This window comes from Lissotriton vulgaris, chromosome 6 (genome assembly GCF_964263255.1).
Source record: "Lissotriton vulgaris chromosome 6, aLisVul1.2, whole genome shotgun sequence".
In the NCBI taxonomy this organism is placed as follows: domain Eukaryota; kingdom Metazoa; phylum Chordata; class Amphibia; order Caudata; family Salamandridae; genus Lissotriton; species Lissotriton vulgaris.
In genome coordinates this window covers 1,852,371,417-1,852,396,803 of record NC_141694.1, presented here as the reverse complement: position 1 = coordinate 1,852,396,803, position 25,387 = coordinate 1,852,371,417, and the positions used below count along the sequence as shown (strand labels likewise).

Below are 25,387 nucleotides of genomic sequence, written 5' to 3'. Positions count from 1 at the left end.
TGTGTGTGTGTGGTTGTGTGTGTGTGGTTATGGTTGTGTGTGATGTGTGTGTGGCTGTGTGTGTGGTTTTGTTTGTGTGTGTGTGTGGTTGTGTGTGTGGTTGTGCTTGGGTCTGTGTGTGTGTTTTTTTTTCTTTTCTCCTTATTGGCCTTTTCGCCGCCCATAACTCAACAAAACTACCCTGGGATTTCCACCTCAATTACTGGCTGTAGAGGGAGGGATAAGACAGCACTTTTTAGAAAAGAGACTCCTCTCCGAGCATAACCCATTTGGGCGGGGGGATGGCGGGGGGGGGAGGACAAGGAGTCTTCCTCCACAGTGCGTCAACCCTTACCCCCAAATCCTCTCAATGAACAAGAGGACTTTCACCAGCCGAGACAGGCTGAGGCTTAATCATTGAAGTTATATCTGTCAAAAACCAAATCACCCTACCCTCACCCAAAATGTGTTAAAAAAGGAGTCCAAAAATTGTATCTCTTCTTCCTCTGATTCGAAATATCCAATTTCGCAATAAATCTCATCGCTCGTAACCAATCCATTTCCTTTAGCAAGACCGGAGAGACCCACAATTTACACAAATCTCTTCATGCCAAGAGCACAGCATAAAAAATAAGCTTTGCATTATCATCTGTGCCCTTACCTTGCAAATCAAGTCTTCCAGATATGATTAGTTCCGTGCTTACCTTGATCTGTAGCCCTAAGGCAGTCGACAAACGGGTACTCACGGCCTCCCAGAATGCCTGAATCTTTGGACATCGCAAAAACATATGCAGATCATCTTCATTAGGGCTTTTGCACTTGGGACACACGACCACTCCACCTGAACCAAATTTGGCGAGTCTTCTCGGGGACCAATACGCCCTGTGCATCGTAAAAAAGTGATTTTTCCTTAAATTTGCAGGCTTTACTATATTATAAAGCATAGACATTGTTACTTGCCATTGGTCTTCGTAGCGATCTCCGTCAAGCAATCTCCCCACAGGACCTCCGGTAGCTTGAAGGGGCCGTCTTCCATTTCTAACATCAGCCAGTACCACAGTGATACTTCTTTCTTAAATTCACAGTTAGAGAAGAGCTTTTCCTCCAACTCATTAAATGTTCCAATTTGATCACCCGATACAGCCGACCAACTTTGAATCTGTAAATACTTGAATCTGGAAAAACTGTGACCCCATTCCTCCTCACAATACTGCAGCGAAACCAATTTTCCATCCGGGAATGACTGCTTCCATCTCTGAAGACCCAACTCCTTTAGTGGTCGGGCCAAGAAATCCCTAGACCAAAGTGGAGAACCCGGCACGTCCCAAATTGAGGCCATTTGACTATAATAAGGAATTTTTAAAGCCCTCCCAATTCTGAACCATGTCTCTGTCAAGTCTCTTAAAACCTTTAACCTGATTTTTTTGAAAAACTTCGGATCAGCGAATTTATACATAAAACCATTTTCATTATATTTTGTTTCTTCAGCATAACTCCAAACATTTTCCCATTCACCGAATTGGTCGGAGTGCCCAGCAGCAATCTACTGTTTTTCAACAAAAAAGCTGAAGCATAAAGTTGCAAATCCGGGGACGCTAAACCTCCTTTAATAAGTTTTCTCCTAAGCTTTTTCCAAGACAAGCGCGGCCCTTTTGATGCCCAAAGAAAAGTGCTAATCTCACTCTGCAGCCTAACAAACCAGTCCTTCTTAAACAACAGAGGGACTGTTTCAAATAAAAAAGTAATCTTTGGCACAATCATCATCTTCACCAAGTTTGTCTGACCAAATAGTGTAAGCGGTAAATGCGACCAGGCTCGTAAAGTTGTGGTTAACTCCTTTTTAAGGTGTATCAAGAGAGAGAGAGAGAGGACTAGTTAGCTAGTCCTAGTCCCCATGGGATTATATGTATCATCAAAAGAGACTAGCTACATGTGACTTTATAGGTTGGACTCTGACTTGTTTTGTCAGAAGTCTCCTTGTTGGTGTGATCATGAAGCCCTCATCCACCAACCTAGTTGGTGGCATGCTTCATCATCGGGCCCACCCAGTGACACCTAGCGTGTCCGGGTGTGCTACGGCGCCTGATTACAGCGGAGCGGGTATTTTTCTGAGAGTGCAGTGTGGGGTTTAGTGAAGTGAAAATTAAAACGGCTTGGCCGGGGTCCCAGTACCCAAGGGTAAATTACATTTTAATAACTGGGCCACCGTTAGTGTTTAAAACAAGGCAGAAGGATGTATGGTGGCAAGTTACGGCCTCCTACATCCATTATGGGTCGACATGTTTCAGCCAGTGCCTTGGTGTTAAATCTGGCTTTCCTCAGGACCTTTATGAAAACGTGCTGGTGCAAATTAAAAAAGTGGAGTGTTATACAGACTAAGTGTGTATATGTGTGGTTGTGTGTATGTGTATGGTTGTGTGTGTGGTTGTATGGTTGGGTGTGGTTGTGTGTGTGTGGTTGTTTGCGTGTGTGGTTGGTTGTGTGTATGTGTGTGGTTGTATGGTTGGTTGTATGGTTGTGTGTGTGAGTGGTTGTGTGTGTGGTTGTGTGTGGTTGTGTGGGTGGTTGTATATGTGGTTGTGTGTGGTTGTGTGTGGTTGTATGTGTGGTTGTGGTTGTCGTGTGGGTGTGTGTGGTTGTGTGTGGTTGTGGTTGTGTGTGTTGTGGTGTGTGTTGTGCGTGTGTGGTTGTGTGTCTTGTGTGTGGGTGTGTGTGTGTGGTTGTGTGTGTTTGTGTGTATGGGGTTGTGTGTGTGTGTTATGTTATGTTATGTTATAGTTGATTTGTAAAGCGCTCGTACCACAGATTGGTTTCTTGGCGCTACTGGGAAAGGTGAAGGTGGAGCAGTTTATTCTAGAATTACTAGTAGGCCTGTTTGAAAAGCCATGTTTTTTGAAGTTTGCAGAATGTCATGAGGTCAGTGCTGGATCTGATCTCTAACGGCATGGAATTCCAGTATCTTGAGGCCAGTGTGGAGAATCTGGATCCTCCAAAACTTTTCTGTTTGAAGGAAGGTACTGTCAGAAGGTGCACGTGGGTGGATCTCAGGTTATGGGTTGGGTTGTATTTTGCAATCATGCTGTCTATAAATTTAGGATTTTTGCCTTTCAAGGGTTTGAAAATGATGCAGCCCAGTCTGAAGGCGCATTTTTGTGCTATAGGAAGCCAGTGAAGTTTTTTCAGAAGGGTGGGTGGCGTGTTGGCGTTTGTTTTCCTGTAGGATCAGTCTGGCCGACTGGTTCTGCACCAGTTGGAGGCGATGAGTGAGATATGCCGGGATGCCATAGTATAGGGGGTTGGCGTAGTCAATGTGTGATATCACCATGGCAAGGACTGCCTGAATTTTAGCTTCTAGAGTAAGGTACCTGCTGATTTTCTTTATTTTCCTTAATTGGAAAAAGCAGGTGGAAATGACAGATCCAATTTGTGATCTCATGGTGAGGTCACAGTTGACCACCACTCCCAGGGTTTTGGCGTGTTTGGATGGGGTCGGGGTTGTCCTAGTTCTTTGGGTCAGAAAAGGGAGTGCCAGGGATTGATTATGCCTCCCGTGAGGATTAGTTCTGTTTTATCTGGGTTCAGCTTCAATCGATTACTGTTCATCCAATCCCGGATAAACAGCATAGTCGATTGGACTTCCTGAGTGCAGGTCGAGGCGTTACTAATCTGAAATACTAACTGGAAGTCGTCCGCATAATTGAAGGTTTGAATGTTCGTTTCTTTTAATGCGTAGACCAAGGGGAGAAGATAAAGATTAAATAAGTGAGGTGAAATTGAGGAGCCCGGGGGGACTCCACAAGTAGTCTTGATCAAGGGGGTCGTAAAGCCACCAAGCTGGACTGACTGGGATCGGTTCGTGAGGAATGATGTGAGTCACTCAAGGGCAGAGCTTTCAACACCCGCATCCCTGACACGGTCGATCAGGATGTTATGATCGACCGTGTCAAAGGCGGCCGAGAGATCCAGAAGCACCAAGGCATGAGGGAGACCCCTGTCTGCCTTATCTCTCAGAGTGTCCAATACCGACAGAATCACAGACTCTGTCGAGTGAGTAGGACGGAAACCTGCCTGATGTGCGTCCAAGTATTCCAAGGAAGGCAGATAGACATTTAGCTATGTTGGCTTCAAGTAGTTTCGCTAGAAAGGGAAGCAGCGATATCGGCCAAAAATTTGTTAATGTATTAGGATCCGCTCCTGTTTTTTTTAACAAGGGAATGATTATGGCTTTTTTAAAGGACTCCGGTACCTGACCCTGAAGCAATGACTCATTTAGAAGAGTCACGGCTGGGCTTGGGTAGGCAGTGAATATTTCCTTAAGGATCCAAGGAGGGCAGCAGTCTTTTGGAGATCCCGATTTTACTTTGACTAGTAGGTCTGTGAAAATTTCTTGGTTTATTTGAGGGCGTTTTGACAGTTTTTCTGTGTTCTTAAGTGCACTGGGCTAGGACAGCTCGGAATGCTATTTTTGATGATATTGATTTTTTCGATGAAGAAATTATTTAAAGAGTCGCATAGAAATTGAGAAGGATTGGGCTTCACTGTAATTCTGTCCAGGTTAGATAATTCGTTAATGATTGAGAAGATATCTTTGGAGCGATTTGTGGAGTTGATCATTTTAGACGAGAAGTATTTGGTCTTGGTATTCATTATCGCCTTTTTATAAGTGCAGCGTGCCTGTAAAAACCTGCTTTTGTCGTCCGGGGAGTATTTATTTCTCCACTTTCTCTCTGCTTGACGTAGATCAAGTTTCAGTTTTTTTAGCTCAGGTGAAAACTATGTATGGGCTACGTTGTGGCGAGCCCGGTGAGGTTTCTTGAGGGGGGCGTGTTTATTGCTGGCATTCATCAGCCAGTTTGATAAATCTTCCTCGCCTTGATTAACAGATGCTTGGCCTGTAGTGTTAATCAGAGACTCTAAAACTTGTTCTTTGTTGGTGGTGCTCCAGCTTCTATGTGGGCCTTGGTCGTGATTGGTTATTTTGAGGTGATTGGAGCCCTTTATAGTGAATTTGATGAAATGGTGGTCAGACCATATGCACAGTGTGATTTCTAAATTGGTTAGAGGCAGATTGTTAGACCATACCTGATCTAAAGTATGGCCTTTGATATGTGTTGCTGTGGAGATACACTGTTTTAGGTTAAGCCCTGCGGGGAGATCAGCTAATTCGGCTGAGCCGTTGGCCCAGTAGTTGAAATCACAGACTAACAGTATCTTTGCATGATTGGTTACTAATTGAGACATTTGTTCGCTTAGTGATTTTGGGAACTTGGTCATATTCTGTGGTGGTCTGTAGAGTAGCACACAGACCAGAGGGGTGGTGTTCGATTCCAGTTTGAGTACTAAGTTCTCCGACTGAGGTGGGTCTAGGGGAGTAAGTGCCATAAATTTAAGGTTATGATGCACAATAGCTGCTACTCCCTTTCCCTTTTTCCCCTGTGGACGATTGGCTTGAATCATATAGAATTCAGTAGGTAGAGCAGCTAGAATGTCCGGGGCAGAGTCTTGTGTTAACCAGGTTTCTGTAAGTAAAAGTATATCTGGTTTTTCTGATGCCAGTAAATTATATATATCAAGTTGATGTTTGGGCAAGGAACGGGTATTTAGTTAGATGATAGAGAGTGCTTTTTCTTCATCTTTCTTCATGGCCTTGGGCTCACTGTGCACCATATTGGTCTTAAGGTTAATTTCAGGGAATGAAGATCTTACATTCCTTAGGCCATTACTACTTAATCTGACTAGTGTGGCATTATTAACTGTTGACTCTATTGAGGGAAGTTTTTTAGGGTAGCTGTGGAGTACGTTGTGATTTGGGCATAATGACTTTCCCCCTTGCCGGCCATGGTTGGGTGTGTGGTTGTATGTGTGTGTGTGTGGTTGTGTGTGTGGGTGTGGTTGTCGTGTTTGTGTTGTGTGTGGTTGTGTGTGTGATTGTGCGTATGTGGTTGTGTGTATATGGTTGTGTGTGTGTGGTTGTTTGTGGTTGTATGTGTGGTTGGGTGTGGTTGTGTGTGTGTGATTGTGTATGGGTGTGTATGAATGTGTGTGGTTGTGTGTGTGTGGTTGTATGTGTGTGGTTGTGTCTGTGTGTGGTTGTGTGTAGTTGTGGTTGTGTGTAGGTGTGTGGTTGTGGTTGCATGTGTGGTTGTGGCTGTGTGTGTGGTAGTGTATGGTTGCGTGGTTGTGTGTGTGGTTGTATGTGTGTGGTTGTCTGTGTGTGGTTGTCTGTGTGTGGTTGTGTGTTTGTGGCTGTGTGTTTGTGGCTGTGGTTGTGTGGTTGTGTGTGTGTTTGTTTGTGGTTGTGTGTGTGGGGTTGTGTGTGTGGTTGTGTGTGTGGTTATGTGTAGGTGTGGTTATGTGTAGGTGTGTGGTTGTGTGGGTGTGGTGGTGTGGGTGTGTGTGTGTGGTTGTGTGTGTTTGGTTATGGTTGTGTGTGGTTGTGTGTGTGGTTGTGTTGTGTTTGTGGTTATGTGGGTGCTTGTGGTGTTGTGTGTGGTTGTGTCTGTGCTTGTTTGTGTGTGTGTGTTTGTGTGTGTGTGCGCTTGTGTGTGTGGGTGTGGTTGGTTGTGTGTCGTTGTGGTTATGTGGGTGCTTGTGGTGTTGTGTGTGTGTGTGGTTGTGGGTGTGGTTGGTTGTGTGTGTGGTTGTGTGTGTGGGGGGCTGTGTATGTGTGGTTGTTGTGTGGCTATGTGTGGTTGTGTGTATGTGTGTTGTTGTGTGTGGTTATATGTGTGGTTGTGTGTGTGTGGTTGTGTGTGTGTATGGTTGTGTGTATGTGTTTGTGTGTATGTGTGTGGCTGTGTGTGTTGTGTGGTTTGTGTGTTGCTGTGTGTGTGGCTGTGTGTGTAGTTGTGTGTGTGTGGTGTGTATGGGTGTGTGTGTGTGTGTGGTTGTCGTGGTTGTGGTGTGGTTGTGTGTGGTGTGTTTGTGGTTTTGTTTGTGTGTGGGATTGTGTGTATGGGTGTGGTTAGGTGTGTGTGTTTATGGTTGTGTGTGTGTGTTTATGGTTGTGTGTGTGGCTGTGTGTGTGGCTGTGTGAGGTTGTGTGTATGTGGTTGTGTGTGTGGTGTGGTGTGTGTGTGGTTGTGTGTGTGTGGTTGTATGGTTGTGGTTGTGTGTGTGTGGTGTGTATGGGTGTGTTTGTGTTAGTGGTTGAGTGTGTGTGGTTGTGGTGTCTTTGTGTGTGGTGTGTTTGTGGTTTTGTTTGTGTATGGTTGTGTGTGTGTGTGGTTGGTTGTGGTTGGGTGTGTGTGGGGTTGTGTGGTTGGGTGGGTGTGTGTGGGTGTGTGTGTTTATGGTTGTGTGTTTGGTTGTGTGTGTTTATGGTTGTGTGGGTGTGTGTGGTTGTATGTGTGGGTGTGTGTGGTTGTATGTGTGGGTGTGTGTGGTTGTATGTGTGGGTGTGTGTGTGTGTGTGGTTGTGTGTGTAGGTGTGTGGGGGGGTGGGGTGTATGTGTGGGGGGGGGGGGTGGTTTTGTGTGGTTGTGTGTATGGTTGTGTTGTGTTTGTTGTTATGTGGGTGCTTGTGGTTTGATGTAGTTGTGTTTGTGGTTGTGTGTGTGTGGCTGTGTGTGTGTGTGTGTGGTTGTGTGTATGGGTGTGGTTAGGTGTATGTGTTTGTGGTTGAGTGTGTGGTTGTGAGTGTGGTGTGTTTGTGGTTTTGTTTGTGTGGTTGTGTGTGTGTGGTTGTGTGTGGTTGTGTGTGTGTGGGGCTGTGGTTGTGTGTATGGGTGTGGTTAGGTGTGTGTGGTTGTGTGTGGTTGTATGTGTTGGTGTGTGTGGTAGTGTGTGTGGTTGTGGTTATGTGTGGTATGTGTGTGGGGTGTATGTGTGGGGGTGTGTGGTTTTGTGTGGTCGTGTGTATGGTTGTATTGTGTTTGTGGTTATGTGGGTGCTTGTGGTGTTGTTTGTGGTTGGATTTGTGTGTGGTTGTGTGAGTGTGGTTGTGTGTGTGGTTGTGTGTGTAGTGGTGCATGTGGATGTGGTTGTGGCTGTGTGTGGGGTTGTGTGTGGTTGTATGTGTGTGGTTGTGTGTATGTGTATGTGTGTGTGTGTGTGTGTGGTTGTGTGTATGTGTATGTGTATGTGTGTGCGTATGTGTGTGGTTGTATGGTTGTGGGTGTGGTTGTTGTGTGTGTGGCTGTGGGTGTGTGTATGTGTGGTTGTGTTTGTATGTGTGGTTGGGTGTGTGTGTGGTTGTGTGTGTGGTTGTGCGTGTGTGGTTGGGTGTGTGACAGTAATACTAAAAGCATCTCAAAATAAAGGAACACAAGTATCGAGTTTGTGGAAAGAGAAAGCACATTGCAAGTCAAACGGGCACAGCAAAGCATTAACACAACAACATGTTCTTTGATGTTTGATGTTCTTTGAACGAGAACATCAAAGGTGCGCTGCTTTGATGTTTGATGTTCTTTGAACGAGAACATCAAAGGGGCGCTGCTAAAGTGATTGCGGGCGAAAGTGATCTCGGGCGCTTAATGAGTATGACGAGGTTTGCCATTTGGCGCCTCCTCTCCTAAGCGTGTGCCCGTGCACATGCACTGTAGCTCTAGGCTGGCCATGGTAGCATTTTTTGAGCCCTCACTAAATGTCTCGCCAGACAGCGCATGCTGGGTCAGGCGAGACCTAAAAACTCTTTTTATTGACCCAGAGACTGGCAAAGTTGTCGTCAAGCCTCCAAAAAGGAGGAAACTGGACACTTCAGAGGAACCTGAAATACCCTTGAAACAAAAGGAGATGAGTACTAACAGCCCCCACCTCCTCCTCCTCCTCCTCCTCCTCCTCCAGTTGATCCAAATCTCCTAATTTCTCCACCACACTCCCCACAACATACTTTTTCACCTCAAACATCAGATACTGAGGATGATCATAGTGACAAGGGAGGGAATATAGATCCACATGGGGATGATGATGCACATACCATCCCACATGACGTAGGCCCTTGGGATGACTCCAACACAGATCCCGACCCACACAATGACCATCTAGGCCATCACCACCAGATGACAATAATGGGTTCGCCCAACTAATCAATAGGGCTGGCCAATACCATGTGGTACAATTACATTCTGAGCATGCCAATGTTAAAAGGCATGCTCAAACATGCACCTGAAGTTTTTAAAGACCCTGTCAGAGCCAGGATTCTCAACACCAGGCTAGATAAAAAGTATAAGGCAGCTCCCAATGACCCAATTTACATTAAAGGTCAGATCCCTTTGGATTCTCTTGTGGTGTCTAATGCACGCAAGAGGGCAAACTCACAGAGTGCAAGCAACACCCCTCCTCCTGATAAAGAGTCAAAATGAATAGACTCATCCGGTAAACGTATTGAGTCACAGGCTACAAATCATTGGCAGATTGCCAATGCCCAAGCTTTACTGGCCAGCTACGACAGGGCTCACTATGACGAGCTTGAAAAGCTCATGCAATACCTTCCAGACAAGTACAAACAAAAGGCCAAGGACCTTATCCAAGAGGAGAAAATTGATCACAAACACCTCAATTAAATGTGCGCTCGACATGGCTGATACCGCATCCTGCACCATTAACACTAGCGTTTTGTTGCGCAGGCACGCTTGGCTCCTGGTCTCCGGATTCAAGCAGGAGGTGTAATCTGCAATTCTAAATCAGCCCTTTGATCAAGAGCATCTTTTCGGGCCCTCATTTGACATATCTTTAGAAAAATATGACAAAAGATACGGAAACTACTAAATATATGGGGGCTTAACAATTTCCTTCCACCAGAGGCTCTTTTCGCTGCTCCTTCTACAGAGCTGGCTCCAAAATCATTGCCCCAAAACATCCCTCTTTGTCTTAGAAGAGCTCAAACGTCCTCCAAAGGATACTTTCACGGAGGCTACAGAGGCAACAATGGTAAGGAAAGAGGTCGCGGCAACAATAACTGCGCCTCCCCTACCACCAAACAGTGACTTCCCAGCACTTCCCCCCGATCATCCCACTACCGTCGGGGGACATCTCTTGCAGTTCCTACCTGTCTGGAATTCAGTCACAACAGACAAGTGAATAAGACAAATTATCCAGTATGGTTAGTGCCTGGAACTCACCTCTCCCCCCCGACCCCCCACCACCCCCAAACATTCCTCCCAGACAATGTCTAATGTCCACAGAACATCTAACACTTCTCAAACAAGAGGCTCTCTCTCTATTACAAAAACATTCAATAGAACCAGTCCCCTTGCCTCACCAAGGCAGAGGGGTTTACTCCCTCTATTTCCTAATCCCGAAAAAGGACGGCTCTCTCAGGCCCTTATTGGACCTCAGACCTCTAAACCTCTACATTCAGTCAGACCACTTCCACATGGTCCACCACTTCCACATGGTCACTCTACAACAGGTGCTCCCACTACTTCAACAGGGTGACTTTCTCTCCACTCTGGATTTAAAGGACGCCTACTTTCATATTCCCATTCAACCACTCACAGGAAATATCTCAGGTTCATGGTAGATGGTCAACACTACCAGTTCAAGGTCCTCCCATTCAGGGTGACTACAGCACCCAGAGTCTTCACCAAGTGCCTCGCAGTCTGTGCAGCCCACTAAAGACGACACAACATTCATGTTTTCCCTTATCTGGACGACTGGCTCATAAAAGCCAAGTCACACAGCAGCTGCCTGCAACACACAAAACAATCTAACTGCTTCACCACTTGGGATTAATGGTAAACCTCACCAAATCCCACCTCCAACCGTCCAGCATAAAACAATATCTAGGGGCTACAATAGACACTTCAAAAGTTCCATACAAACATTTCTGCCTCAACACTCACTACCAGCGCGAGTGTTCATGCAGTTAATATGGATGATGGTCTCTTGCATTCTCATCGTCCCTTATGCAAGACTCCCAATGCGTCCCTTACAGGAGTGTTTGACACGTCAGTTGAACCAGGCTCAAGGTCAGCTAACAGATCTGGTGTTGGTAGATGACAGCACCCATCGCTCTCAGCACTGGTGGAACACACAAAACCTTTCCAAAGGGCGGCCGTTCCTCAACCCAGTTCCACAGATAGTGCTAACAGACGTATCGCTCACCGGCTTGGGAGCTCATCTTTAAACCCATACCATTCAGGGCATATGGACCCCTCAACAAAAACAACTCCACATAAATTACCTGGAATTGTTGGCAATCTTCCTAGCGTTAAAATATTTTCAACTCCACCTCGTAAGCAAAGCTGTCCTAGTGGGTACAGACAACATAACAGCAATGTATTATATACAAAAGCAAGGGTGAAACACTCTCTTCAGCTTTCACACCTAGCTCAAAGCATATGGGACTGGGGCCATTCCTCAAAACATATCTCCTTGCAGAACACCTCCCAATAGTACACAATCAAATTGTGCATCTACTCAGTTGCCAAAAACAGCAGATCCACCAATGGGAACTTCATCCTCAAGTTCTGCTTCCATTCTTTCAAATGTGGGGCCACCCAGAAATAGACATGTTCGCCACACACCAAAACGCAAAATGCCCAAGCTTCGCATCCAGGTATCCACACCCATTGTCCAAAGGCAATGCGCTATGGATGAACTGGTCAGGCAAATTTGCTTACGCTTTCCACCTCTCTCACTCATTCCGCTAGTGGTTCGGAAACTCAACCAGCATTCCCTCACAATGATCCTAATTGCTCCAGCATGGCCTGATAGCCATGGTTCACAACCCTCTTGAACTATCAGTAGTTCCTCATCAAAAGCTATGCCTCTCACCCAAGCTTCTCACTCAGAACCATGGAGAGATGAGGCAACCAGATCCCAATCAACTCAACCTTGCAATCTGGCACCTGAGTTTGGCTACCTTAATCTACCGCCAGACTGTGTGAACATCATTAAGGAGGCTAGACGTCCTACCACTAGAGATTGCTATCCCGCAAAGTGGAATACATTTGTAATTTGCTGTACAAATAACAAAATCAACCCACTAGATGCTTTTATTCAAGACATCATCTTTTACCTTTTGCATCGACAACAATGTAACCTAGCGTATACATCCATTAGACTACATCTTGCGGCAATAGCAGCCTATCTCCAAAACAGTTAAGGTAAAGGGTGGCTACAAGGGATTTGATTTGTCTATTGACTTGTGATCAATTTATGAGTTAGTTAGCATGAATCTAACTCTAATGTATCCATAAGATAACAACGAAACTTTTCATTAGTGAAAACAGTCAATGATAAGTAAGGAAAAGAAGGAAAAAGCACACGGAAAAGCTATTTTATCTGAAAAATATTGTATTGAATGAATCAACAAATAAATATGTATACGGGGATATAAGGAACAAATCAAGTAAAAGCAAAAAGTGTTATGGACAGAGGTATGTGCAAATCAACAGGTCAGTTCATAACAGTTCATCAGCTCCTGTAAATTATAGGTAAAAAACCAAGTCAAACAATGTACGATGGTTAATTCTTGGTGCAGGTAAATTGCTTATGGAGATGATGAAGAAGTCGAGGTTTCGGTCTTGGTTGCAGATGTCAAAAAGACCATCATCAGGACAAGAATGTTTTTGCAATGAGTGCCCCCTAAGTAAGAACAATATATTGTAATTACTTATAGTGTCAATAGAGTAAAATCACTACATGGACAAATACTATATTTTTTATGAAACAATAAGACAGAACAACCGTGTGCTATACATCCTAGTGATGTGACCTATAATGTTAACATTCCTATTTAATTAATGAATTACAAATCAATTGAGATTTTATCCTTGAGATGCCATTGTTACTTTGACACAACATGAACCAAGTATTATGAACTTGAAGCCTTATGATTTTATAAACAGATTGAAACACGCATTGCTTATAGATAAATCATTGTTGTTTGAGCAAGGCAAAAAAATATGTTTATAAATTATTAGGCAAAGAACCTTTGAATGGCTAATACCAAGCCAATTAGTCACAATGTCACCAGCATTCCTTTGATAAGTCAGTGGGTAAAAGACTTACTTTGGGATATGGCGAAAAATGTTCGAATAGATGAGTCACTGTGGATGGATCGCACTAGCGCGCTAAGCTGAAAGATAGATTCAGAAAAGGGGGTGGTGATGAACAGAGTGTCTGAATTGAGCAGACCACTCTTACCCAGTCCAAAGATCAGGGCTTGATCCATCACCGTTATTTATCTCACTGCCCCATCCCAGCTCAGAACCTGGCTATATGCAAATCAGTCTGTCCCTGGCCCAGTGCATCATGGGAACAGGGCAGACTAAACTACCAAGCCAATTCTTTACCAGAAAGGAAACAAGCTACCGGGGACCGGTTTCTGGCATTTCAGCCGTCTTCGGCCCGGCTTGCTTGAATCCTGATGGAGCAGTGAGAAAGGGACTCATGTCTGAGTATACCCTGCCACACCTATAGTGGCCAAAATCGATTCAGAAAAGGGGGTGGTGATGAACAGAGTGTCTGAATTGAGCAGACCACTCTTACCCAGTCCAAAGATCAGGGCTTGATCCATCACCGTTATTTATCTCACTGCCCCATCCCAGCTCAGAACCTGGCTATATGCAAATCAGTCTGTCCCTGGCCCAGTGCATCATGGGAACAGGGCAGACTAAACTACCAAGCCAATTCTTTACCAGAAAGGAAACAAGCTACCGGGGACCGGTTTCTGGCATTTCAGCCGTCTTCGGCCCGGCTTGCTTGAATCCTAATGGAGCAGTGAGAAAAAACGGTGTTGGATCTAGCCCTGATCTCTTGACTGGGTGAGAGCTTTCTGCTTAATTCAGAGACTCTGTCCCTCACCACCCCTTGTTGTAAATCTTTTTGTCCACCCTAAGCGTGGAAGGGTATTCTCAGATGTGAGACCCTTGCTCATTGCACCATCAGGATTCAAGCAAACCGGGCCGAAGACGGCTGTAATGCCAGAAACCGGTCCCCGGGAGCTTGTTTCCTTCCCAGTGTAAGAATTGGCTTTTGTAGTTTGGTTTGCCCTGTTCCCATCATGCACTGGGACAGGAACAGACTAATTTGCATACAGCCAGGTTCTGAAACTGGGATGGTGCAGTGAGCTAAAAAACGGTGTTGGATCTAGCCCTGATCTCTTGACTGGGTGAGAGCTTTCTGCTTAATTCAGAGACTCTGTCCCTCACCACCCCTTGTTGTAAATATTTTTGTCCACCCTAAGCGTGGAAGGGTATTCTCAGATGTGAGACCCTTGCTCATTGCACCATCAGGATTCAAGCAAACCGGGCCGAAGACGGCTGTAATGCCAGAAACCGGTCCCCGGGAGCTTGTTTCCTTCCCAGTGTAAGAATTGGCTTTTGTAGTTTGGTTTGCCCTGTTCCCATCATGCACTGGGACAGGAACAGACTAATTTGCATACAGCCAGGTTCTGAAACTGGGATGGTGCAGTGAGCTAAAAAACGGTGTTGGATCTAGCCCTGATCTCTTGACTGGGTGAGAGCTTTCTGCTTAATTCAGAGACTCTGTCCCTCACCACCCCTTGTTGTAAATATTTTTGTCCACCCTAAGCGTGGAAGGGTATTCTCAGATGTGAGACCCTTGCTCATTGCACCATCAGGATTCAAGCAAACCGGGCCGAAGACGGCTGTAATGCCAGAAACCGGTCCCCGGGAGCTTGTTTCCTTCCCAGTGTAAGAATTGGCTTTTGTAGTTTGGTTTGCCCTGTTCCCATCATGCACTGGGACAGGAACAGACTAATTTGCATACAGCCAGGTTCTGAAACTGGGATGGTGCAGTGAGCTAAAAAACGGTGTTGGATCTAGCCCTGATCTCTTGACTGGGTGAGAGCTTTCTGCTTAATTCAGAGACTCTGTCCCTCACCACCCCTTGTTGTAAATATTTTTGTCCACCCTAAGCGTGGAAGGGTATTCTCAGATGTGAGACCCTTGCTCATTGCACCATCAGGATTCAAGCAAACCGGGCCGAAGACGGCTGTAATGCCAGAAACCGGTCCCCGGGAGCTTGTTTCCTTCCCAGTGTAAGAATTGGCTTTTGTAGTTTGGTTTGCCCTGTTCCCATCATGCACTGGGACAGGAACAGACTAATTTGCATACAGCCAGGTTCTGAAACTGGGATGGTGCAGTGAGCTAAAAAACGGTGTTGGATCTAGCCCTGATCTCTTGACTGGGTGAGAGCTTTCTGCTTAATTCAGAGACTCTGTCCCTCACCACCCCTTGTTGTAAATATTTTTGTCCACCCTAAGCGTGGAAGGGTATTCTCAGATGTGAGACCCTTGCTCATTGCACCATCAGGATTCAAGCAAACCGGGCCGAAGACGGCTGTAATGCCAGAAACCGGTCCCCGGGAGCTTGTTTCCTTCCCAGTGTAAGAATTGGCTTTTGTAGTTTGGTTTGCCCTGTTCCAATCATGCACTGGGACAGGAACAGACTAATTTGCATACAGCCAGGTTCTGAAACTGGGATGGTGCAGTGAGCTAAAAAACGGTGTTGGATCTAGCCCTGATCTCTTGACTGGGTGAGAGCTTTCTGCTTAATTCAGAGACTCTGTCCCTCACCACCCCTTGTTGTAAATATTTTTGTCCACCCTAAGCGTGGAAGGGTATTCTCAGATGTGAGACCCTTGCTCATTGCACCATCAGGATTCAAGCAAACCGGGCCGAAGACGGCTGTAATGCCAGAAACCGGTCCCCGGGAGCTTGTTTCCTTCCCAGTGTAAGAATTGGCTTTTGTAGTTTGGTTTGCCCTGTTCCCATCATGCACTGGGACAGGAACAGACTAATTTGCATACAGCCAGGTTCTGAAACTGGGATGGTGCAGTGAGCTAAAAAACGGTGTTGGATCTAGCCCTGATCTCTTGACTGGGTGAGAGCTTTCTGCTTAATTCAGAGACTCTGTCCCTCACCACCCCTTGTTGTAAATATTTTTGTCCACCCTAAGCGTGGAAGGGTATTCTCAGATGTGAGACCCTTGCTCATTGCACCATCAGGATTCAAGCAAACCGGGCCGAAGACGGCTGCAATGCCAGAAACCGGTCCCCGGGAGCTTGTTTCCTTCCCAGTGTAAGAATTGGCTTTTGTAGTTTGGTTTGCCCTGTTCCCATCATGCACTGGGACAGGAACAGACTCATTTGCATACAGCCAGGTTCTGAAACTGGGATGGTGCAGTGAGCTAAAAAACGGTGTTGGATCTAGCCCTGATCTCTTGACTGGGTGAGAGCTTTCTGCTTAATTCAGAGACTCTGTCCCTCACCACCCCTTGTTGTAAATATTTTTGTCCACCCTAAGCGTGGAAGGGTATTCTCAGATGTGAGACCCTTGCTCATTGCACCATCAGGATTCAAGCAAACCGGGCCGAAGACGGCTGTAATGCCAGAAACCGGTCCCCGGGAGCTTGTTTCCTTCCCAGTGTAAGAATTGGCTTTTGTAGTTTGGTTTGCCCTGTTCCCATCATGCACTGGGACAGGAACAGACTAATTTGCATACAGCCAGGTTCTGAAACTGGGATGGTGCAGTGAGCTAAAAAACGGTGTTGGATCTAGCCCTGATCTCTTGACTGGGTGAGAGCTTTCTGCTTAATTCAGAGACTCTGTCCCTCACCACCCCATGTTGTAAATAAGCTGAAAGATAGAGCGGATCATTACCTTAGTGTTATATTCAAGCGATTAGTTATAATGAAAAAGTAAGGCACTAGTCATACCTGTGGCATATAATTGCCCAGATGCAATTTTAGAATCTGTGGCCGGCAAAATTTGTCAAGTCAGAAGAAAGGCGCAAATTCCATGGAGAAAAAGGGGGGTATGTAGATTGTAAGCCACCCCAAGGGTCATATAAATTCAAAGGATCAGAGTTAAAGCAGTCACCTACATGCGCTTGGTTAGATAAAATGGCAACTTGCCGGGAATAATGACATTTGCAAAAACAGGTACATTTACAACATGTGCAAAAAACGGGTGCCCCTAAAAAATAAAAGAGAAGGCAACCCAAGCGGTAATGCTGCCAGTGGTGCTTTAATAGAATGTCGGTAATTTGTACCATATCGGCTGTACATCAGCAATAAGTACAATGTCAACGTGTCTAAACAAGATGATTACGTGTTTTAAACTTGCATCGGTGAAACGCTATGATATAACTGCGTCTACCGATGACCTTAGCGTTTGGTCTAAACCACCAAAGTTGGCGAAATATTAAAGGACCTATGGACACCTGTCTGCTTATAGTGCATAAACAGGATGAAAAAAGTCGCTCGTGATGACGAGACTAAACTCGAGTCTTACGCTAGCGTTTGGATCAAACTTAGCAACGCAGTCAATAAACTTACATGATTCAGCAGGCGCTTCTAGGAGGTAGCGTATTCCGTGTGAAAGCTCGACAGCATCGGTCCGCAGTGAACACGAAGGGATGGCAGCTGACTAGATTTAAATGCAGCAACCCGGAAGCAGCTTAGGGTCGGGCCGGGAAAAGGAAAAAGGACTCGGCCACTGTGTTAAAACTGGGAGAACATCGGCCATATTGGAGTGTCTGAAACACGCCAATACTTGAAGAGAATCGGAACGCTGGTGACATTTAAAGTTGTGTGGTCATACAGCATAACAAGAAAAATTACGGACATGATAGTCAGTTATGAAAAGATTCTGTATGCAAATTGTAATTTATATAAACAATTGCTACAGTCACATTTTGTTGATCAAAAAACGTCGGCCATATTTAAGTGTCTAAAACACGCCAAAGCGTCAGAAGAATAAAAACGCTGGTGACATTTAAAGTTGTATGATCAAACAGCAAAACACGAAAAGTTTCAAACATAATAATCAATTGTGTATGCACACAGTAATTTATATACACATTGAAAATTAACTCAAACAATTGCTAGTCACATTTTGTTAATCAACAAACGATAAGCCGAAATCCTATCAACTAAAGATTATAATCCATCCAGAAAATGGTTGTGCTGTATAGGAATTTGAAATCACAAGTATTGTTACTGCAACAGGAATAAATGTAAAGAGGTCATGCAAATTCTAAAATTTAACTAGAAAGCTCTTTAACAACATCACTACATATAGATATACATACATATGGCATTGTAACACAATTTGTCGTCACAAGTGGGGGTCTGAACGTAAAAAACCACATAATGTGTTCAAATGTCAATTCTAAGTTGAACGGAAAAAACAGAGGGAATATATCTCTGTTGAAGATACTGTTAGACCTCCTTGTATGTAGAGTTAGTGTTACTAAAAGGGGCAGTTGACAAAAGACGGAACAACATTCTGTACATGAATTAAGGCCTTTCTTAACGGAGTGTTTGTCCACGTAGTGATTTTACTCTATTGACACTATACGTAATTACAATATGTTGTTCTTACTTAGGGGGCACTCATTGCAAAAACATTCTTGTCCTGATGATGTTTTTTTTTACATCTGCAACCAAGACCGAAACGTCGACTTCTTCATCATCTCCATAAGCAATTTACCTGCACCAAGAATTAACCATCGTACATTGTTTGACTTGGTTTTTTACCTATAATTTACAGGAGCTGATGAACTGTTATGAACTGACCTGTTGATTTGCACATACCTCTGTCCATAACACTTTTTGCTTTTACTTGATTTGTTCCTTATATCCCCGTATACATATTTATTTGTTGATTCATTCAATACAATATTTTTCAGATTAAATTGCTTTTCCGTGTGCTTTTTCCTTCTTTTCCTTACTTATCATTGACTGTTTTCACTAATGAAAAGTTTGGTTGTTATCTTATGGATACATTAGAGTTAGATTCATGCTAACTAACTCATAAATTGATCACAAGTCAATAGACAAATCAAATCCCTTGTAGCCACCCTTTACCTTAACCGTTCATTGCCCAAGCCTACAAGGGTATATTGGGTTACCCATTTTCTTTCTATCTCCAAAACAGACATTTGTCTTTGTTTAGGGTACCAGCTATCGAGGCATTTATGGAAGGACTTAAAAAAATAATTCCACGTAGAGTTCCACCATCCCCAGTATGGAACCTAAATGTGGTACTTACCAGGCTCATGGGTCCCCTGTTTGAACCTATGCATAAATGTGAATTACAATTTCTCACCTGGAAAGTAGCTTTCCTGGTTGCGATCACCTCTCTCAATAGAGTCAGTGAACTCTAGGCATTAACCATACAAGAAGCATTTCTCCAAATCCATCATAACAAAGTGGTTCTTAGGAACAACCCAAAATTTCTACCTTAAGTCGTCTCTGCTTTACACCTAAACCAGTCTGTAGAACTCCCAGTGTTTTGCCCTCTACCAGACTCAGTATCAGAACAGGCTCTTCACACACTAGAGGTAAAAAGAGCAATACTTTACTACATTGAAAGAACAAAATCCTTCAAAAAGACTAAACAACTTTTTGTGGCTTTCTCCCCTCCTCACAAAGGCAATCCTATCTCAAAAACAGGGATTGCAAGGTGGATTGTTAAATGCATCCAAATATGCTATGCTAAAGCCAAACACACCTTAACCATTTCCCTTAGGGCTCACTCCACACGTAAACTAGGGGCATCTATGGCATTCTTAAGGAACATTTCCCTGGATGACATTTGCAAAGCAGCAACTTGGTCTACACCTCACACGTTCACAAAACACTGTTGTGTAGACGTGCATGCAAAACAACAAGCTAGTGTGGGCCAGGTTGTATTAAGAACACTTTTCCAAACCACTGCAACAAATATAGATAGCCACCACTAAGGAGGTAACTGCTGTATAGCCTATGCACAAGTATACAATCTACAGCTCACATGCCTCGAATGATGGAAAATGCTACTTACCAGCATATATCTGTTCTTGGCATGTAGAGCTGTAGGTTCGTATATGCTCACCCGCCTCCCCGGATTCCTCTATCTGTTCCAGTCCTATCTTACTTAGCTACATTAGTCATGGACATCCTTTTCTGTTTTTTACTAACTTCATCATGAAAGAATCTGGAGATGGAGTCGATGCCCAAGCGCACTATTGTCTTAAGGAGGAGTCACCTACCTTGTGACTACAAAAGACTTCTTCCAAGACAAAAACAAAGAACAAACACCACATGGTGATCTATGCACAAGTATACAAATCTACAGCTCTACATGCCAAGAACAGATGCATACTGGTAAGTAGCATTTTCCTTCGGACACAAGTGTGGTAGGCTATATGACCCCAGTGACATCATCAGGATTCTGCATCATAATGGAATCGCCTTCATCTGCCGGCATCGGAGAGCTATTATTACAAAGGTGCCATCTTTCTGCACCTGGGTATCTGCAGGTAGATAGAGTATCCACCATAAAAATGGTTATCAAAGGTAAGAAACTGTTCCTTTCAGTTCACCTAAAAAAAATGGTTTTGGGTACCATTTGTAAAGGCTACACTCTACCAGGTCCAGTTTTGTACAGTGCTTTGGTATCTCAGCCTGGCCTCTGGCTGTAGTCCTCCTAACCAGTGTCTCTGCCACTGGTTGTGTTAGCAGTTAGTCTAACCAAAAAAACCTTTGACCACTTAACTGGAAAACATCCTCTAGTGATTAGAGTCTGACCATGTCATGCTTCTCCAGTAATTAATTTAACATTCACTGGACTCAACCAGCTATAAACAATACATGAAAATTATTTTGTTAGAAATATGGTCTAAAGCATGGGTACTCACAAACTTTATCTCGGAGGCCAAATTTACAGTGTGGGTTGTGTCCGAGGGCTGCACCGGTGGGGGCGGGGTCAGTGGGGGAGGGGGCAGGGCTAGAGCAACAATAAAAAACTGTGACCATGAGGTTGATCACAGGTCCCTGCAGCAGACGCCTTCGTCCACTGAGCCACCAGATCCGGCATACACACATTTCTCTCTCTCTCTCTCTCTCTCTGTCTCCCTCCCTCTCTTTCTCCCTCTCCCTCCTTCCCTCTCTCTCCCTCCCTCTCCCCTCACTCTCTCACTCCCTCTCAGCCCCTCTATCCATTTCTCCCTCTGTCTCACTCACTCTGGCTGTCTCACTCCCTATCTTCCTCTGTCTCACTCACTCTGACTGTATCACTCTCCCTCACTCTGTTTCCCTCTCCCTCACTCTGTTTCCCTCTCCCTCACGCTATTTCCCTCTCCCTCACTCAATGTCCTTCTCCCTCACTCTATTTCCCTCACCCTCTCTCTCCTTCCCTCTGTCTCCCTCTCTCTCCTTCCCTCTGTCTCCCTCTCTCTCCTTCCCTCTCCCTCCTTCCCTATGTCTTCCTCTCTCTCCTTCCCTCTCCCTCACTTTGAGGTCTCCTTCACTCGGAGGTCTCCCTCACCCTCCTTCCCTCTCCCTCACTCTGAGGTCTCCCTCTCTCTCCTTCCCTCTCCCTCACTCTGAAGTCTCCCTCACTTTGTCTCCCTCTCTCTGTCTCCCTCTCCCTCTCTCCCTCTCTCTCTCCCTTTACCTCCTACTCCCTTCCTTCCTCCCTCCAACCTCTCCATCCCTCTCCCTCTGTCTCCCTCTCCCCCGCCCTCTCCCTCCATTGGTCTCCCTCTCCCTCCCTCTCCCTCCCTTTCCCTCCCTCCTTCTCGCTGTCCCTCCCGCTCCCTCTCTCTGTCTCCCTCCTTCTGTCTGCCTCCCTTTCCCTCCCTCTCCCTCCCTTTGCCTCCCTCTCCCTCCCTTTCCCTCCCTCCCTCGCTCTCTCTCCTTCCCTCGCTCTCCCTCCCTCGCTCTCCCTCCCTCGCTCTCCCTCCCTCGCTCTCCCTCGCTCTCCCTCCCTTTCCCTCCCTCTCCCTCCCTCGCTCTCCCTACCTCCCTCGCTCTCCCTCCCTCCCTCGCTCTCTCTCTGTCTCCCTCCCTTTTCCTCCCTCCTTCTTCCTCTCCCTCCCTTTCCCTCCCTCTGTCTGCCTCCCTTTCCCTCCCTGTCTGCCTCGCTTTCCCTCCCTCCCCCTCGCTCTCCTTCCCTTTCCCTCCCTCACCTTCCCTCTCTTGCTCTCCCTCCCTTTCTCTCCCTCCCTTGCTCTCCCTCCCTTTCTCTCCCTCTGTCTCCCTCCGTCTCCCTCCCTCTCCCTCTGTCTCCCTCCCTTTTCCTCCCTCCTTCTCCCTCTCCCTCCCTTTCCCTCCCTCTGTCTCCCTCCCTCTGCCTGCCTCCCTTTCCCTCCCTCGCCCTCCCTTTCCCTCCTTCCCTCGTCTCCCTCCCTTTCCCTCCCTCCCTTTCCCTCCCTCGCTCTCCCTCCCTTTCCATCTCTTGCTCTCCCTCCCTCTCTCGCTCCCCCTCCCTTTCCCTCCCTCCCTCGCTCTCCCTCCTTCACCCTCCCTTTCCTTCCCTCCCTCGCTCTCCCTTTCCCTCCCTCCTTCTGGCTCTCCCTCCCTTTCCCTCCTTCTGTCTGCCTCCCTTTCCCTCCCTCTCTCTCCTTCCCTCTCCCTCCTTCCCTATGTCTCCCTCTCTCTCCTTCCCTCTCCCTCACTTTGAGGTCTCCCTTTCCCTCCCTCTCTCGCTCTCCCTCCCTCTCTCGCTCTCCCACCGTTTCTCTCCCTCTGTCTCCCTCCCACTCCCTCCCTCTCCCTCTGTCTCCCTCCCTTTTTCTCCCTCCTTCTCCCTCCCTTTCCCTCCATCTGTCTCCCTCCCTCTGCCTGCCTCCCTTTCCCTCCCTCTCCCTCCCTTTCCCTCCTTCCCTGGCTCTCCCCCTCCCTCTCTCACTCTCCCTCCCTCGCTCTCCCTTGCTCTCCCTCCCTCTCTCGCTCTCCCTCCCTCTCCCGCTCTCCTTCCCTCTCCCTCCCTCCCCCTCCCTTGCTCTCCCTCCCTTTCCCTCCCTCGCCGTCCCTCCCCTCCATCTCTTGCTCTCCCTCCCTCTCCCTCCCTTTTCCTCCCTCTGTCTCCCTACCACTCCCTCTGTCTCCCTCCCTTTTCCTCCCTCCTTCTCCCTCTCCCTCCCTCTATCGCCCTCCCTCTGCCTGCCTCCCTTTCCCTCCCTCCCTCTCCCTCCCTCTGCCTCCCTTTCCCTCCCTCTCCCTCCCTCCCTCACCCTCCCTCACACTCCCTTTCCCTCCCTCGCTCTCCCTCCCTCGATCTCCCTCCCTTTCCCTCCCTCTCCTTTTCCCTTCCTCCCTCCTTCTCCCTCTCCCTCCCTTTCCCTCCCTCGGTCTCCCTCCGCCTTCCTCCCTTTCCCTCCTTCCCTTGCTCTCCCTCCCTTTCCCTCCCCCTCCCTTTCCCTCGCTCTCCCTCCCCCTCCCTTTCCCTCGCTCTCCCTCCCTCGCTCTCCCTCCCCCTCCCTTTCCCTCCTTCCCTCACTCTCCCTCCCTTTCCCTCCCTCTCCCTCGCTCTCCCTCTCCCTCGCTCTCCCTCCCTCTCCCTCGCTCTCCCTCCCTCACTCGCTCTCCCTCTGTCTCCCTCCCTCCTTCTTCCTCTCCCTCCCTCTGTCTATCTCCCTCTGTCTGCCTCCCTTTCCCTCCCTCACCCTTCCTTTCCCTCCCTTTCCCTCCTTCTCTCGCTCTCCCTCCCTTTCCCTCCCCCTCCCTCCTTCTTCCTCTCCCTCCCCCTGTCTCCCTTTCCCTCCGTCTAACTCCCTCTGTCTGCCTCCCTTTCTCTCCCTCACCCTTCCTTTCCCTCCCTATCCCTCCCTTTCCCTCCCTCGCTCTCCCTCCCTTCCCCCCTCCTTCTCCCTCTCCCTCCCTCTCGCTCTCCCTTCCTCTGTCTCCCTCTCCCTCTGTCTGCCTCCCTTTCCCTCCCTCTCCCTTTCCCTCCCTCGCTCTCCCTCTCTCTGTCACCTCACCCTGCCTGTATGTGCCCGGGCTAAGACAGCTTCTGGGGGCGGGCACACACACACAGCTGCACCCGAGCACTTCACAGATCTTTAAAAGACCATTGGCATGTTAATGAGGCTTTGTTCACCTCTTAGCGCCCCTGCAGCCCCACTCGGACTATGGCGGGAATCGCACGGCCCCCACAGAGCAGCAGAGTCTCTGAGTCGCACTCTGGTTGCAGACACTCTTTAAAAAAAAAAAAAAAATTAAAACTCTGGTACGATGTCTGCAAGGTCCGCGGGCCGCCAGGGAAGGATTGTTGGGCCGTACTATGAGTACCCCTGGTCTAAAGGATCACTAAATCTGTGACGAAGAGTTCATATCTTTACATTACCAAATTGTGGAATCCTGACTGAATCCTGGTTTGCCGCTTCATCTGCTCTACCCAGAATCCCTACTTACAAAATTGTGGGTAATCTTAGTAACCAGCCTCACTCCTCCGTGCACTCCAGCTCTTCTCCTAAATCCTAAACATTGAATGCACTGAGAAACAAACTACCTCCCCTGAATGTTTTGTGAAATGCTTAAGAAAATTAGTGGAAGATTGAAAAATATTGCAGGAAAGAACTAATAGATTTATATTGTAATTTAGTAAGCTATACAAACAATGAAAAAGATAATGAAGTCTTAAACCCTTTTTCTCCTCAGACAAGTCACAGCCCAGAGTGCCAGGATGTCCTTAAGTTCGTCAGTCAGTGGTGTGGAGGCCTTCCTAGCACCAGCTTCTCTTTCCAGTGAACCTCCAGGATCCCTGCCATACATGTTGGACTGTGTTTGGCACTGCAATCACATCATCCTGCTGCAGTTGATTCTTAGCATTGACTTAATTAGAGGGGACCACAAAACCCTAATCTTTATTATCTTCCTGCGGCATACCATCAGGGTCACTAGATGCACTAAAGCACTTACCGGAGAATGTCAGCAATAGAAGGCATATAGAACTTTGTTCAATTTTCATTGTTTTGTACAACAATAAATGTAACCTGTTTTATTTAACTCCATCTCAAAGTTTATTTTTAATAACACGCATTGGCTTCCTACCTCAATTGGAATGTATCCATTATGAGAAATCGCTGTATCACCAAAGGATCAGAATTCGGGTTCAGTTTTAACCACATGGCTGCTAGGCGTTTTCCCGTCCTGTGCTGAAAAAACCAAAATCACGGTAATTCATGACGAGCTGGCCTTGTCATCCGCGCACGGCAGGTAAGCACCATGACGAGCCCAGCTCGTCATTAGCTTCGAAGGGGTTAATGAGCAGCAGAATACAGTATTCTCCTCTCCAATCCAAAGCAGGATATCAAGGACCGTATGTGGAGAGCACTATGAACATTTCATAATGGTCACTTGGAAATATATCAAACAGCAGATTAGAATGTGCTGGTTGTTACAATACCACAAGTTACACTTAATTATCTGCTTAAATCAATTGACAACCCTCCATCTGAATTCTGCTTTTAAATGATTCGAATCTGTATCTGCAAATTGCAGGTAAAGAAACCTGACTTGTGTCATTTGTAAATGTCAGTACAATTGTTCTTTGCAATATTCTCCTGCTTTGGACAATCCAAAAACTTTCCAAGCGAGGGACCTATTTTAGACATCAACATGTATCAGAAATATGAGCTACATCATGAGGTGTTGAGCTATCATGATTCCTTTTTCACTGGTGTCTACACAGGTTCCTAGACACTGATAACCTATAAACTTAGAGA

General features: G+C 46.4%; 1 protein-coding gene across 1 annotated transcript in view; it reads left to right on the top strand.

Moving 5' to 3' along the window:
* Positions 1-24,668, top strand: part of IFT172 (intraflagellar transport 172) — a 1,181,874-nt gene extending 1,157,206 nt beyond the window's left edge. Inside the window, exon 48 of the mRNA XM_086928171.1 lies at positions 24,321-24,668. Coding sequence (XP_086784297.1) covers positions 24,321-24,410 — 90 coding nt within the window. The 3' untranslated portion in view covers positions 24,411-24,668. The remainder of the gene's footprint in view (positions 1-24,320) is intronic.
* Positions 24,669-25,387: the final 719 nt, after the last annotated feature.